The 17,237-nt window shown below is 43.0% G+C and overlaps 1 protein-coding gene across 1 annotated transcript in view; it reads left to right on the forward strand.

Moving 5' to 3' along the window:
- The first annotated feature begins 4,814 nt into the window (after positions 1 to 4,814).
- The window catches only part of LOC104413735 (receptor-type tyrosine-protein phosphatase T-like), a 115,323-nt gene continuing 102,900 nt past the window's right edge, over positions 4,815 to 17,237 (forward strand). The window contains exons 1-2 of the mRNA XM_010024811.1: positions 4,815 to 5,142; positions 8,554 to 8,656. Coding sequence (XP_010023113.1) covers positions 4,815 to 5,142; positions 8,554 to 8,656 — 431 coding nt within the window. The remainder of the gene's footprint in view (positions 5,143 to 8,553; positions 8,657 to 17,237) is intronic.

A 17,237-nucleotide genomic window follows, 5' to 3' on the forward strand; every position in this document is an offset into this window, starting at 1 on the left:
TGTGCTTCCTAGTTCAGTTAATAGCTCTGCTCTGGTCTTTCCCTTCACAATGAAAGTTTCATAAATCCTCACATTGCAATAGAAGTTTTCCAGTCGTGGATGATGACAGTTGGCAAAGTGTTCACGTTTCCCTAGGAAATTGTGTTAAATTAGGCTCTGTGAAGGAGAGAAGAGCTGTGCTTATGTTCTTAATACTGTATCTTCATCTTCGTGGTTGTTAACATCTTATTTGCTCAGTGATTTCAAGGAGTTTATATTCTGAACTCTTAAAATGGGTGAAAACCAGAGGTGAGATGGAGTAAGAGGGGATGCTTCTGATGAATGGGGACTGAGGGTGCACTGGTGTAGATTGCATGTCTGCTTGAGTAACAACAAGGAGTAAGCTCACTAACCATCCTGGTCTTTATCCTGGTCTGTTTACTCTGATGTTTTATTCTCCATAGTCTACCATAGCAGTTATGTATCAGTGAACACTAGGAAATAAATATATAAAGCCTTTTTTTGTAGTTTCCACTAAATGTGAACTTGTACTGTTGAGCTGCTTTACATCTTACAAAGAATTTGGACTCATGTAGCCAGACTTTGCACATTGACCAGGGAGTTGAATCATCTGTGCACCTCCTGAGTGCAACATTCCCATCCAGCTGGGCGGATGGGATGGCATCAGGGTTTTGTCCCTCCTGTCCAGTGGGAACGTGGCTGTTCTTCATCCTTCCCTGACCCCTTTGCATTCTGACTTTCTGATTACTTCAGATTTACTGCTGTTGTTGCTTCAGTTTGAGAATCATTTCATTAACTTAGTGAAGGAGGATCAAAGAAGATTTAGGATTTATTAATGTATATTTCTTGGGTCTGCTGTTTTTTAGCCTCCCCTGGTTTTGCTGTGGTTAGAACCACAGCAGTATTGGCTACTCAGAATTTCCTTTGGGACCATCAAGCTTTCCCTGGAGCCAAGGTGTAAGCTCTATGTTACCCATGCAAACTCTGGACAGCCCTTCCAGTTTGCAGAGGACAGGCAACTCTGAACTTACGTTGTTAGGCAGGAGATAACCAGGAAGCTGGTTAAAAAACATAGAGTTTCAGTCTTGTGAGAAATTTCCTCATCTTTATATTTGCATTTGTTCTGCATCAGAATAAACCCAAATATTTTCAATATTTCAATCAGAGTGACATTCTTAAATATATTTTTCAGTATTTTATTTGTTTTCTGTCTAGGTTTTTAAGTGTTTAAATTGATATTGTTGTTTCCTTTTCTCAGAATGCAGAAGTATTACATGACTTGGCTTGTCTTTAAAATAGCTTATTTCAAAATAATTCAGGACAGCTGCTTTCGAGTGATTGAGTCATCCCATTTTCTGGATTAGAATCTCTTGTTTGTTTTGTAATGAAATGGTTCAACACTTGGAACAAGAAATTCAGATAAATACTCAGCATACCAACTAGAAGAGCAGGTGGTTTGTTCAGCGTCCTTCTTATTCCAGGAAAGAGATGTATTTCTTCTCCAGACGTGTTTCTGTGCCTTTATAAGCTACTCCAGAGTTGGAAATTTCCATAGTTTCTTGCTGAAAATTTTTCAGTGTCTGATTCCCTGAAATTCTTCTTGCTTCAGAAATTCTAGTTTAAATCAAGTGAGAAGAGTGGCAACTTCTCAGTGTCTTCATTTCACCCCATTATAATTTGGCACATGAAATCCAACATAGAAGTCATACATTACAGCATCTTTTCTTCCAGTAAGAGAAATCTTCTGCCACAGAGGCACAATCACAAATGCATTTGGTATGGCACTTTCCAGGTGTTGCAGTAAGGATGTGATTCTGAGCAACATGATCTACTTGAGGATGTCCCTGCTCATTGCAGGGGGTTGGACTAGATGAGCTTTGAAGGTACCTTCTAACCCTAACTGTTCTGTGATTTTATGAGATACCAACAACTTCAGTAACTGGAGATGACCCTGGGTATGAGGAATGCAGAGCTGGATGGGCAGCCTGTGGCCTGAGCAGTGTGCCAGGTCAGGAGGGAGCACGCAGCCAGCGCTGCACAGGACTCCTCTGACAAGGAGAGATGTCAATGTAGTTGGAATTGCCTTGAACACTGCCAGGGATGGGGCAGCTACAGCTTCTCTGGGCACCCTGTGCCAGCGCCTCAGCACCCTCACAGGGAAGAGCTTTTGCCTCAGAGCTCATCTCAGTCTCCCCTCTGGCAGGTTCAAGCCTTTGCCTTATCCTGTCCCTACAAGCCCTTGCCCAAAGTCCCTCTCTAGGCTTCTTGTAGCCCCTTTAGACACTGGAGCTGCTCTAAGGTCTCCCCTTAAGGAGCATTCTCTTCTGCAGGTGGAATTTTCCACTATTGGTCTCCTGTTCTCTGTGTGACATTCAGGTCCTGTTGGTGTGCTCAAGGTAACTGGTGTGTTTTGTGGACAAGGATTGCTTTTTCTGAATGTCTGCCCATCCCCTGGTTTAGCAGGGTTTGTATCATGGAGCCTGCTGCAGAAATAAGCATCTCGCAATTTGGTAATGCCATGGATCTCCCTTTACTGTACTTTACATATCCTCAAAAAGAGTCTGGAGCAATGTCAAGGTCTGATTTCAGTGAGCAGTCATCCTGAAAACTGCCACACTAGAATCTCAAATGGTAAACTTTCTCCCTCTTAAGTACAGTCTTCTCTTTCCCCACTTATTGTGCCTTGACCCAGGTTGTTTTAAGGTCCTTTCTACTCATATGCTCTTCTATAGTCAACAGGAAAAAGAAAAGCTGTTGTAGTGGTTTGGGTTTTTTAATTAGTGCCTTTCCCCCCCCCCCCCCCCCCCCCCCCCATCAGAGGGGAAGGAGCATTGAGGAAGCCCGACAGCTTTTCTAGCTCTATTTACCTTAAAGGAATAGGGTTTTTAATGAAGAAAAACAGCTGTTTTTGTAGTGATTTTAGAACTGGTGAAAGTAGCTGAGTGCTTTTATTTATACGGAGATCAAGGAGAAGTGCATTTTCCACTTATGTTTATAGCCTTCTTGAAAATAAATACCCCTGATTTCACAAAGGCACTCCCTGGGCATCCTGTGAATGTGGTTTAAGCATTAAGCAGTAGGAAGTTCCCTTTCATTTTCCTCAAACCCCTGTTTTGCTGGTTCACCTATGGTATGTGTGGAATTTCTATTTCTCCAGCATTTGCTTTGCAAACAGAACAGAGATTGCATCAGTTCACTCTTTACAGCATAAATACATTTTTCTGTCTGGATTTGGCTATGGCATTGACTGAGTGATGGCCCAAGTTAAGGTCTTTGATGCTCAGATTCCCTTGCCTTGCAGTGCCTTGAGGTAATAAGAACTGTCAGAATACTGTCCCAGGCCATGTGCATTGCATGGTCCTCACCTTACCTAAGGAAAAGGAGCCAGGATAAACATTTCTCCTCTCTGCATGACTTAAGTTTATTGACCACTGTGCTGAGATTCTCTCTCTTTCTCAGGTTTCTGACAAGTAATAAGAATTTAAAACCAGGTTGTAATTCCTGCTTTTGTAATGTCTTGCTGGTCTGTGGCTCTGGTGTAATTGATGGCCCTTCCCTGTTGTGCTGCCTTGTCTTGGGTGTCGGCACCAATTGTTCTCTGTCCAAATCACGGGGTTCACCCTCACACCTCCTCTGGTGCCAGTAACATCAGCCTGTGTTCTTCTTTGTCCAAATCATGGAGTTCACCCTCACACCTCCTCTGGTGCCAGTAGCATCAGTCTGTGTCTCTGTTTATACAGTTATTATTAAAGTCTCCCTTTTTAAGCACTGTATATTTATTTTTGCTCAAAATGCACCATTTTCCTCCTGCATAAAGTGACTTAAAATTTTTCAAAGGCTGTTTCAGCAAAGCTGGGAATAACATTCTGTGGAGTCCTTCATAAAAAATTGAAGACTTGGTGTATTAACATACATTGATTTATTCATAGTGTTTCATTACAAATAAGTGAGGATCCCATAATATCAGGAGAGGTTAGGAGAGCACAGGAGCACGTTACATTATATTGACAGCTCAGTGGAAATTAAGCTGCCTTTGGATTGAATTTGGAACGCAGGCAAGGAATTGGCTGCTAAATAAGTCATGAGTTTTACTTGCAGGTGTCTGTATGTCACCAGGGGGGCTGTGGGGAAGCATAATGGAGCTCGAGCAGTATTCCAGAGGTGAGCTTTCAGCCTGTATTGCTCTAAAGGTGTGTTAGCTCCAGCCGTGTGTGTTTTCGTGAGCAGCTCTCCAGGCCTGCAACCTGCTGACTTGTTCTCTCAGGCAAAAACCAGGCACGGTGCCACGTGTAAACCTGCAACCTGAGGCTCAGCACAGGGAGGGAGATGCTATCAGAAGCTGACTTGCAAATCAGAGAAGAAGAGAAGGGCTTTGGTCCAAAAACTTGATGATATTTATTTCATTTAAACATAGCGTTTAATTTCAGTGTATTCTCTCTTGCAAAGGAACAGGCTTCCCCAGACTTTGTTGTCATTCCCATTGCTCTCAGCAGTCTCAGGAGAAGACCATTTATGAGAGGAAATTAAAAAACTTGATGGAAAATGTATCCATGTTTCATCAATGTTTTCACTTGCTGGGGTGGGGGTGTATGGGGAATTCTCATGGAAGTTCTGCCCGTTGTGCTCTGTGCTCTGGGTTGACTGCAGAAGTTCTGAGCTTTGGAACCAAAAGCAGTTCTGTGCATTTTTGTTGCACATCAGCTCATGCTGAGGTTTTAGTGGAGAGAAGAAATTAGTTTTTCTCTAAGTAAAGCCTTGGAAAAATCATAATGTTTGTTTGGCAGCATCCAAATACAGAACCACTCACTGGAGCAATGGAAGTTACATCTATCCTTGTATTTTCAGTGTCTGGTCTCCAGAGATGGCAAAATAGGGGAGCAAAGAAAGACCAGCTGCAGCAAGCTCCTTATCTCCTGACCTTCCTTGTTCTTCATTTGCAGATCACATACAAGGCCGTTGGGTCTCTGGATCCCAGTGCTGACCTGTCCAGCCAAAGAGGGAAAGTCTTCAAGCTAAGGAATGAAACACATCACCTCTTTGTGGGATTATACCCAGGGACTACATATTCATTCACCATCAAAGCCAGCACAGTCAAGGGCTTTGGGCCACCCATCACAACACGGATTGCAACTAAGATTTCAGGTACTGCTTTGGAGAAGAAATAAAAAGAACTTTCTAGGGCTTTGTTCTTTAGTCCTGCAGCCCAATAACAAGATCTTCAGCCTAGTGCCTCTACTAGTTTCATAGGGCAGATCTTTAAACCAGCCACAATCCAGCCTCTGTGTTTGTTTGTGTTGCAAATGCAGTGGTTAATTTGAGGATATCTTCAATATCTACAAATATCTTTATGGAGCATTTTAAATGAGAACCTTCATTAGTTCTACAAATGAATGTTCCCTATAATAATTGTTGGTATTATCTGTGTGGCTGAGGAAGCTCCTTCAATAATGTGGCTTTTCTTTTCAGAATGCACTGGAATGGATGCAATGAAGTAATTGAATTAATAGTGCAAGGAGCCTAAAAATAAAAGAGGAAAACTGGGTTTATGTTTCCTTTCTGAGCAAGGGCAGAGGAGAGCCTTGAGGTAGGCAGGCAAGTGTATGAGAGGGATTAAAATCAGGAGGCATTGCAAAAAGAAGGCACATGTGTATCTAGGAAAAATAAAGGAAACTTAGGCTGACTGTCAAAAAAAAAAAAAAAAGATGGATAAAGGCTAGAAATCATATTGGCCAGACATATGTAAACTTGAATTTTAGCATTTAATTGCTAACACTAAGACAGGTTCTCTAACAGAGTTTTAAACAGTCCTTTTTCCTTAATACCGTAACTGTTATTTCAGTAAAGCCAAAAAAGAATGTTTGGGACATGAACGTTCAGGACAATTGTAATGCTTGAAATTATGGCTGAGTGCCATAGAAAAGAGTGCACAACAGTCTGTATTTCCCATTGCCCTATCTCTAAACCGATTAATAAAAATCAGTTGTTAGCAGTAAGTGACAGTGTAAATGGTAAGGCAGTAAAATGAATCCATTCCATGCACTGGCCATCAGCAGGATCTGAACACTGAACATTCAGTGCAAAAGCCCATGGTCAGTCCTATATGTTAAACTTGCTCCAAGAGGCAGTCCAAGGCTAGTAGGGAGAAGGAGTGAGTTTTGCATTGACTGGGATGTCCTTGGAAGACTGCATATATTCTAAAATGAAAAGACATCTGTGCTGTAGCAATGTGTGAGTGTATGTGTTTATGTGGGTGGACACGTTTGTTTATGTCCTAATCCCAGTTAAATGGCAGAACTCATGAGGATTTCTCCTTTGGCAGGACTGCGATCCTGCAGAACAGGCATTAAACTGATGAGCAGTGCTTGATAATTTAGAGAGATCGCTGCCAACTGGTTCTATAGAGGTACTACACAACTGCTCCGTGTTGAGTACACAAGAAAACTGCTCTTACTTCAGTGTCTTGTGACTAATACAGACTCTGATCGCTCAATTATAGACTCACGGACTGGTTTGGGTTGGAAGGGACCTTAAAGCTCATCCAGTCCCAAGCCCCTGCCACGGGCAGGGACACCTTCCACTAGAGCAGGTTGCTCCAAGCCCCTCTGTCCAACCTGGCCTTGAACACTGCCAGGGATGGGGCAGCCACAGCTTCTCCGGGCACCCTGTGCCAGCGCCTCAGCACCCTCACAGGGAAGAGCTTCTGCCCAAGAGCTCATCTCAATCTCCCCTCTGGCAGGTTCAAGCCATTCCCCTTGTCCTGTCCCTCCAGGCCCTTGTCCAAAGCCCCTCTCCAGGTTTCCTGGAGCCCCTTTAGGCACTGGAGCTGCTCTAAGGTGTCCCCTTGAGGAGCCTTCTCTTCTCCAGCTGCCCCAGCCCAGCTCTCTCAGCCTGGCTCCAGAGCAAAGCTGCTCCAGCTCTCTTATGCTCGATGTTGCACAATTATGGCCAATACCTTTAGGTAGTCAAGGCTGCCAAGACCTATGTTTGTGCATTTACTTTTTAATTGTATGTGTCTGAAAGTAAGACTGTAAATGCTCTGCAGCAGGTGGACTCTTTTATGCAGAGTATAACTAAAGAGGTCAGAAGGAACCACCCAAGCTAGCTGACATATCAGAAACAATTGAGTGGTCCAGTGCAGTGCTGCAGTTAGACTAGAAGAAGCTGCTTCAGAGGAGGATGATGGAGCCTGCAAAGGTAAAGCCCAGCCTGTTTCTGGTGCCCAAACTGGCTTTGCAACCTGTCTGTAGTATTGCATCGGTTGTAGCACCATCCGCTCTGGCCAGAGCAGGTGCTGAGCAGTTCTTATGGTGGCATCTCCAGCAGCTACAGTGATCTCTGGTAAAGAAGACCATTGGTAACATGCATCTTCTTTAAGTGATGCACACCGCTTCCCCTTTGTGCCAAGTACCTTGTTCAGAGAAATCCTCATTAAGGAACTGGCGTTCATGCTGAACTCATTGCCAGCTTATTGACAGGGAAGTCAGTGGCTGAGCTGATAATAGCAACCACCATTCTTGACAGTTTTGAGGCATTTAGATAAAAATCCTGATTATAAACAGGATTACAGTGGAAAGCTCTGTGAGAGGATTAAAGATGGGCTCCCCGCAATGCAGCTTGCCCTTGTGAGTTACAGATGAACTAGCTGTGTGAATTCCTCTGTTTGCTCGGTACTTCAAAGCTATTTCAACAAAACTTGCATCTTTGGAATAAATTTGGTGCTGCTCTGATCTCGTGATTTCTTCAGTTCTTCCACAGTCAAAATTGCCCCAAACAGATGTCTGCTGTGAGGGAAAGAAGAAGGGATATAATAATGTTTCCAAAGGGAAGCTATCCTACTTTCGTGAAATGATCCTAATAGAAGATAACAAAGCAGAAGTAGAAACTAGACTTTGGCTAAGTGTGAATATTCAGTGGGTTGCTCTGTTGCTTTGGGGAACACTGAGCATGCCGTTGGAATTCTGCCTGGTGATTCAACATCACTAAAGTGCTGGGGTAAAATGTCATGGGTTGGAGTGCTAAAATAACCCGGCTAATTCGGGCTTCTCTCTTTTAATCTTTTGTGCTTCATAACAGACTCTCCAGCTAATGAAGGAGACACAGTTTAACTCCCTGTGTTAAAAACTCTGAGTTGGGGGGGGGCTAATCCAATGACCTGAATAGTGAGCAAGGGCCAGGTTTCCTGAGTGCTGTTCTTAGCTCTGCCATTGATTCCCTCATCCTAAGTGGTCTTTAATAATGTCCAGGCAGTTTATTTCTTCCCCTTTAAAATCAAAGGAATGATCCCATCTCAAAGTATTATTAAATCTTAAAAATTCCAGACAGGATTTTCAAAGCCATCTGGAAGATTCATGTGTGTGATTCCTGTTTAATTTTAATAGGAAGAGTGTACAAATATTTAAACAATTTTGACAATTTTGGGCATAACGTTGGGAAGCATTTTGATGTTTCATTTGAGAAATGTTAAACACTCTCCTAGAACTGTTACTATCACGTTGCCATCACTACCCAAGGCAGTAGCTGGGGTATAGCTAATATGTTGCTCTTCTGCTGCAGCACCATCGATGCCAGAATACGACACAGACTCGCCCCTGAATGAGACTGACACGACCATCACCGTCATGCTGAAGCCTGCTCAGTCCCGGGGAGCTCCTGTCAGGTAGGTCTTTCCCCTTCACCTTTCACAGTTCTCCCCTCTCCTTCCTCCCCAGGCTTCGCTCACGCCTCTCTCATTCTCGCCTGATAATGTAGCTGCAAAAAGCGAATGCTGGCTCAAAGGCCAACTCCGCTGTTGATTCTGCTTTTCACAGGCTCCTTTTATCAATGCCTCAGCCTGCTTGCCTCCTGCTGTTAACCTCCAGGAAGGATGCTGATAGCCTTGCACGGGGTTATTACCCTTTCAGCATCACTTCAGATGCCTTTGCAGCACTGGAGTACATTGGTATGTGCAGCTCTGTGCTGTGCTGCTGGGAATTCAGCATCACCATGAAAAGGTGGAGGAGGCTTCAGGCCTATCATAGGAATGCCAGCAGTATCTTTAATGCTTGTGGATGCTTTTGTCCAGATTCTGGGTCTGACCACACTCCTCATGTTATAATCCAGCTGTTGTTGCGGGTTTGGTTGTGGAAGGAATTAGTAATCTCGTCCACAAAAGATGAACTCGGGTATAGTGAGGCTTTGCTGCTTGTAGGCAAGCAGCTTCCACTGGCAGAGGAGAGGATTTAGGGGTAAGAAGCTGCACAGGCACCTGTGGAATAGAGTGAGGACCTTCCAGAAAACATTTCTGGCTGTCTCTGAGCTGGGTCCTGTTCTTCCTGATGAGATGCTGCAGTGAGGCACTCAACCTCAGATCACCGACTGCAGGAACACAACTCACAGAAGTGTCTTTCATTGCTCTTCCATCTAGGCGATTTTGTACATAGTGGAAAGCATCAGCACAGATGAACCCTCTGAGCTGGCACTGCCTTATCTGTCAGCGGCAGAAGTGCCAGTTGGTCATTCATCCTGTCAATCTTCTCACTGAGAGCAGGAATTTGAATCACTTACGATAAAAGTGACTGCTTTCCAGCGGGATCCAGCAACCATCGCCTCCCTGGAGGCTCTTCAGGCTTTTACCTCCAGTTTTCACAGGAGACTTGAATTTTTTCCTATGGGTGGTATCTTAAGCCCACAGTCCTTTCTTCCCAAGTGACTTAGGTTCCTACACCCCACTGAGAGGTTCTTTGTTCTTTTGAAAGTTGTCTCACGAAGTATTCAGGAGCAAATTGCTCAGACGTGAACTACCTGGTCTAATGAAACTATGAGCTGGTGGCCCACTGTCACAGCTCTCCATCAAACTGCATTGATAGTTTCAAGCAAAAACTCTGCTCTTTCACACTTAGCACCATTCCTTTTGACTGGTTCTGAATAATATATTTTAAACTTTCCATTGCAATCTCTGGTACTCCATATAAGCGAATTTAGGAGCCTATTTTCCAAGTCCTTTAGAGATGTTTTTCTGCTGGAAAAGAGCAGTAAAATCACACGAGCTCTGTTTTATTTCTTTATATGGGGGAACATTCCTATATCTCGTTTTACCACCTGCTGTGTTAAAAGTGTTGCTATTTTGTCTTTTTATTGGAAAGTCTTGTGATTTTTCTCCAAGTCAATTTACCACCCTTTAGCTGCATTCAGTGAGTAATGTCTTTCCCAGAAAATGCATCTGTTATAAAATATTTGGTAGAGATTTTTAGAAATGTTCACTCTTATTTCTTTAATTGCATTGTAGCGTGTTCTACACAGGTTTGCAGAGAGTGTTTACATGCCATATCAAAGCGATAAGATTATTTCCTATTATAAGCCCATTTAATTGACTTATAGACATGTATATGAAAACCAGAATAGACAAAGGGGGGGCAAAGAGGAGAAGGTCTTAGGGCGAATATTAGCTTTTTATTATTAACTGTGACAGCCTCAGAATGTGTGAATACCTTTCCCTGTATAACTACACAGACTGCTTTAAGTCTGGCCTCAACAAATCTGGTTACTTCAACCTTAGATTCTCTTGACCTCTTCCCCATTCTCTCCGCCTGTTCTGAGCACACTCCAATTTGTGTGGATTCTCTCCAAATACCACAGCCAAAAGCTGGTAACATTCCCTCAGTGGCCTCAGCAGCACCCAGCAGATTAGGATAGCATACTGTGAAGTGCTTGTGACACTTGTAACACACAAGAACGAGGTGTTTTATCCTCCTGTGTTTTTTGTATTCAAGCTGAGATCCAATATATCCTCTTTGTCGTTGTCAGGTTAGTTGTGCTACCTTTTGCTTGTGTATGATTTATTTCCTCTTCATAAGTGTAGAATTTTCCATTCATCTCTATTAGGTATGATAAAATTGATTTTCAGAATGCTTTAAAATCCTGATGCAAACTTCAGTGACTTGGAGCCCCTCTTACAGGCTGCCCAGGGCAGTGGTGGAGTCATCATCCCTGGAAACGTTCACAAACCATATAGGTGAGGCCCTCAGTGACATGGGTTAGTGGTGGCCATGGCACTGCTGCACTTGGTGATCTTAAAGGTCTTTTCCAGCCTGGTTGGTTCTGTGATTCTTAGTTGAATGCCAACCTCTGCTCAGTTACCAAAGGCATTAGTGCAGACACAGACTGAAGACAAAAGACTGGGAAGCGTCCTGGCAGAGAAGTGAGGGGGTGCTGAGGTCATTGGAGGGGCTCCTGTATGATGCAGCATCCTGGTAGGATGCCCCTTCCTGTGGCCTCCCTTGTAGACATGACCACGCTTTCCTAGATCCCTTTCCTGAGAGGGATCTGCAAAGCTACTTGACATCAGTCTGAAATGGATTTTCCTCACACCTTCTTATAAAACCTTCAATATTGAGATCTTCCGCTCTGCAGAAATAGGTCAACCCTTCATCTCATCAACTGACAATTTCTGCTCTGCAGTGCTCCAGGTTTTTATTATAATCCTTCCAAACTGTGAAGATGAAAATAATAACACTCTACAGTAATTATTCTTCATATTTTATCTGACATGCAGGGGATGGTGACTTGGAGTACGTGTGGGGTGTGACTATAAGCCAGTGTCCATACAGAAGATAGTTCTGTGACTTTGTCTGGTGGTGTTTCGCTGTGCTGTGGTCTGAGCAGCATACAGATGGAGCAGGGGCTGCAAGATCATTTGTAGAGTAATAGTGGAGAATATTTAAAACAAGATTCATTGTCCTCCCATTCATCTGAAATGCAGGCACACCAAATGCAAAGTCACTTTCAACATTAAGACATTTCTGATGTTCCCCAGAGCTCATGATAAATAACTTAAATGAGGTTCTTTAGAAAACTAATCATCATGATCTCAGCATTGTTAATGATCTATAGATAACAGTGAAGATGCTTTCATATAAACTAATAGGAATAATATACACTTAGATATTCTTTGAACTATTTTGTCCTATTGCCAAAAGAATGATGCCTCAGCAAGCATAAATATTCTCCCTTGTGGCACAGGCATTCCATTCCTGCCTTTATTTTCCATAGTATTACCTGCAGAGCTTGACTCCACATTGCCCTTTAAAAAATAACTTTTAGGTGTTCTTGTATCAATCTAAAACTTGTGAATGGTGCTGTGATTGATTTGCTGAAGACTGACATTCATCTATAATAGATTCAGAAGAGGAAAGAAGAATGTAAGTGTTCTCAATCTTTACTCCTCAACTCTTTTCTCAAAATCTCCAATGTGATTTTGAGGATAATTCTGCCTTTTGACTCCGTTATTGTCATGAGGGCTGAGTCAGTCCTTCATAGATTATTCGCATATGACATCTTTAGACCTCTATTTGAGAATTTATATCCCATTCACAGCTTGAAAATACCGCTGTGAGGGATTTTATCTACATGGCATGTCCACTGGGCTGGTTTTTGTATGTTGGATATTTGAAAGTCCAGCTGGTTTGTTAACATGCAGTTGGTTCTTCAATCTACCTATACTACTATTATGGAGAAAATCAAATTCCCAGAGCACATATTAGTTTTGAGGATTTCAGAGTTTAAATAAATGCTCCCCTTAGGGGTGATTTTTGAGCCTTGTCAATTTTTGAGCAGGAGGACACTGTAGGAGGACATTAGAGAAGAGTCTGCAATTCTTTTGTGGGGGGTTCAGACAATGGAGAACTTGTATGTTGGAAAAGGATGGATTTCATCTCCCTTATCTTCCTGCAGCTCTCTGAGGTGTAACAGTAAATAATCTGTGCTGTTCTTTGTGTGTCTGCCAGCACACAGGTACAGCCTTTAGACACCTGAGCCCTGTACTGTGACAAAGAACAGTATTATCAGGACAAAGATATTCAATCCCTCCACTTGCCTTTATGTATATTTATTTGGGGATATATATAATATATATGTATATGTAAAATATATATATATGCAATGTAGGTTGAGCATGTGATTCTGGAGAAATATATTCAGGTAACAGTCATGTATGCTGTATATGTGCGATGGTCAGATACCTGTATTCACTTTGGTGAGGAAGGATGGGAAGGTTTATTAATGTACATCTTAAAGGGAATGAATAAATCTGAATAGGAGAATGGGAGTTTAAATATTTTAGATACATTTAGATGTGCTGAGCAAAGGTGAAACAGGTATTTTCATATCCATAGCCAGCCAGGAGGAGAAATTAGTTTATATGGACCAAGCTCCATGTTACTTTTGGGTATTATCATCTGATTCTTGGGCTCCCAAGTATGAAATAAAGGAAATATTTGTGGTTTATTTGATGCTAAAGGGATTAAGAGGAAACAGCTGTAGTATTTTTTAACAGAGACCTAAGAACAGTGTGGTTTTTTCTGGTTTTATATTCAAGCTGTTCTCCAAGCAAACAATCCTATATGATGTATCTGTATATTTCTGCAGTCCTACATGTTGTAAGAAATGAGAATTTCCTGTGACAAAGGCGAGTGGTATCACTTCCACATTATGTTGGAGTACTGAGACTTCAACTAGATAAAACTTGTCTTCCATTTCAGTCTGCAGCAAAGTAGAAACTGAGAATCTCTGGAGCCATAGGCAACAACTGTGACTTCACATAATGCTTGTTATCTCCAGAAAGAGTTATCTCTAGGTAATTCTTTCTTTTTCTGTGATTTTAGACATCATCTGTTCATACCGAGCTTACCCTACATCCCTCTCACTCGCATCCTTACTTTGGTTTTGTATTTAATGCACAGCAGTTCTCCCCATCCTCCTGAAGGAGTGGTTTGCAGCCTAGTGACCTTGCTTCTGTGGTGGAGGAAGAATAAGAGAAGCAGTAATAAACTTGTAAAATCTGCTGGAGTACTTGGTTTAACAGAGGGCGGCTTTGGTGCACGGCTCTCCATAGCTATACAGAGAGCAATGCTGTTCAGCTCGCTGCTTTGCAACTTCTTAGAGGCATCACATGAGCTTGCCTCGGGCATTTATGTCGATAATTAATTCATTAATGCCAAGAAAAGGTGGCAATTTCTTGTTCTTGAAACTGCCACGCACTGCACCTTGTGTTTGGAAATAAAGGCTGGAGTTGGGGAGCAGGGAAACGATAAAATAGGTTCTAATGTTGAAAGTGATGGGAAGCATAACAATTATCCTGCCCATGGTAATCCTGCAGGTTCACTTGCCTTGATGGGCATGTTATAAATACCTGGAAAACAAAATCCTGGCCTGCTTTCTCAGTTGTAGGCATCACGTGAGTTGGTTGACTGAATACAGGTCAAACAGTCATCGCATTAGATCTTTTAATTTTGTAGTGTCTAATAAGGAACGAGATTATCAATCTAAGCTTCTGATATTATAAGCCTAATTATCTGTATTAATTAACTTCTCATACAATAGACCTCGGGGATGTTGTTTTGATATCATTCAAGCTGGGTTTCTCCTGCATGGCATTCTGCTGCTCATTCAGGCAAGAGTATGAAGGTAAATGAATTTCTTTCCTCTTAAAGATAAACCAGGCCTGCTTTTTCTGAACTACGTGTGAATGTGAGAGAGTGAAAATAAGAATGTGAGTGGAAGGCCTGGAATAAGGCAGCTGTGTGGCTCAGCATGGAGTTTATTAGACAAAAAAGGAACAGAGTTGCACAGTAAGCATTTGCAGGCTTGACCTCCTCAGTGTGTCCAAACCCAGGGCACTGCAAGCCTCAGCATGGACTTCCAGCAGCTGAGTCCTTGAGTGGTGGGTTTACATCACACATGATGGCTTAAGCCATACGCAGAGTTACTTAGAATCTTAGAAGTGCATTGAGAGAATCACGATGGAGATATACAGGGATGCATTAGGATGCACAGTGACAACCATAATTATCAGGAAGGAATATTTAGTCATTTATGTAGTATGGCATGATTAGTTGAATGGCTGTTTTAAGGGGTTTTTTTAGTTCCCCCCAAAAAGATAGATGTTGGCCCTAAGAAGTGAGGGTAAGGGACATTGAGGGTCAATTGTCTCCTCTGGTACAGGAAATGCATTTTCTTACTGGATCAGCATGTTGTTATCAGAGAATACTGCCCCTTAAAAGGTGATAAAACTGCCTTTGCCCATTTATCTGGGGCCCCCAGTACAACAGGGACATGGAACTGTTGGAGCAAGGCCAGAGGAGGCCCCGGAGCTGCTGCGAGGGCTGGAGCAGCTCTGCTCTGGAGCCAGGCTGAGAGAGCTGGGCTGGGGCAGCTGGAGAAGAGAAGGCTCCTGAAGGGGACACCTTAGAGCAGCTCCAGTGCCTAAAGGGGCTCCAGGAAACCTGGAGAGGGGCTTTGGACAAGGACCTGTAGGGATAGGATAAGGGGAATGGCTTGAACCTGCCAGAGGGGAGACTGAGATGAGCTCTGAGGCAGAAGCTCTTCCCTGTGAGGGTGCTGAGGCGCTGGCACAGGGTGCCCAGAGAAGCTGTGGCTGCCCCATCCCTGGCAGTGTTCAAGGCCAGGTTGGACACAGGGGCTTGGAGCAACCTGCTCTAGTGGAAGGTGTCCCTGCCCGTGGTAGGGGGTTGGGACTGCATGAGCTTTAAGGTCCCGTACAACCCAAACCAGTCTGGGATTTATCAGCCATCAGAAACAGCCATTGTCTGAGCTTGGATGACCTGCTGTGTCTTTCCACAGAGAGCTTTGGCAGGAGACAGAAATGGGAGAGGAAAGACATAAAATTTGCATATATTTTAATAATAATATTTTAACAATCAAATTACACATAGCTCCAATTCTTCTGTGTCAAGCAGCATTTTATTAGCTTGGCAGTAAAGCTTTTGCTAATGCTTTTTAGTTTTTGAAGACCTGAGGTTACTGAGAATGGGGGAGTGAATGGTTTTGCATAAATCTTTTATGCTGACCGTGTAAACTGTCAGATTAAATTCCAGCAATCAAAAGGTTAATGAAGTCTGAACTTTAAGATGAGAATTACGAATTGATGGCCATTTTCTTACATCAAGCTGTCAACCAGCACGATGAGGGAACAGCAGAAAATACCCATGGTTGCCAGTTTGAAGGTTTCTTTTCCCAAGACATTTCTTTGCTTTACAGCTCCCAGAGCCAACATGCCCCTTACCTGTTACTGCAGAACGAAAGGATCAAAGCAAACCATGTAAAAGATTTCAAAAATGAGAAACACTGCATTTCTGGAGGTTTATGCCAAGCCTCCCTTTGCCTGTGAGAGCCCTTGGATCAGACTGTTCAGTGGGATAAACTGAGCCTGACCATGCTACTCGGGTTTGGAGTAGATCAGGAAGGAGCTTGGCTCTTTCTCGGACCACCAAGGATCATTTACGTAATTGAAGCAGCTCCTTAAAGTACTTTAGATGAGATGGGATGAGTGTGGGCACAAGTGCCTGGCAAATGTCCACCCCTCAGAAGCAGTGCATGAGCTTTTTATCCAGCCAGCAGTCTCTGCTAGGAGTGAGGATGATGAGTTCAGAGGTTGAGCTCTTTGCATGTGGCAGGCAGTCTTTGCAATAGCACATGCCCCTCAATGCATATAATAACCCCAAAATGCAATAAAAGGGAAGATGAGTAAGCTCTGCTTTGTTGTTGCAGACTAAGGCATTTCAGGATTTAATTATACTACAGGTATATAAAATCTGGAAACATGTTAATGCTCCCGTGATTAAAATTATAGAGGGCCTAATTGAAAAAGCGTAAACCGAATTGAAGAATTCCTAATTATAGTTTGCTTTGAGGTGTTAATTTCCTCCATAATGAATGCATAATTTCTTGGAACTAGAAAAGGGGGTTGCTGCACCAGCGTGTGGGCTGCAGATGGAATGAAGGGATTATCATAAATGAGCCAGGCAATCTGGAATAATAACCCTCTGCAGCCACGGTGTTCTCCTGCCTCTCTAATTTCAGTTCTCCTTGCACAGCGCTTTTCCAAAGCAAGAAGCAGAGGTAGGAGATGGGCAGGGATTCGCTGACTGTGCAAAAGGAAGGGGAAATAAGGCTGGTTTAATTAATAGTAGTCATGGGGCAAAAGAGGAAGGTGAGGAGAGGAGAGTGGGCACTGGTTTTGGTAGAGAGGAAGCGATGCTGACTTCCCTCGTTGCCTTTGACAAATCCCTAAGTGACTGCAGGAGCTGATGTTGATGCAGGCTGAGGGCTTTTTCTGCCAAGGAATACACCCTGTATCTAATGTTTTCTCTTGTATCTAAAATACAGTTAGTTTTAAAGGGAGCTGGTGAACTACAGGATTATCAGATACAACCTCTGAATGTTGGTATCTGCCCCATTCCTGC

This window comes from Nestor notabilis, unplaced genomic scaffold (genome assembly GCF_000696875.1).
Source record: "Nestor notabilis isolate BGI_N333 unplaced genomic scaffold, ASM69687v1 scaffold3952, whole genome shotgun sequence".
Classification (NCBI taxonomy): Eukaryota; Metazoa; Chordata; class Aves; order Psittaciformes; family Psittacidae; genus Nestor; species Nestor notabilis.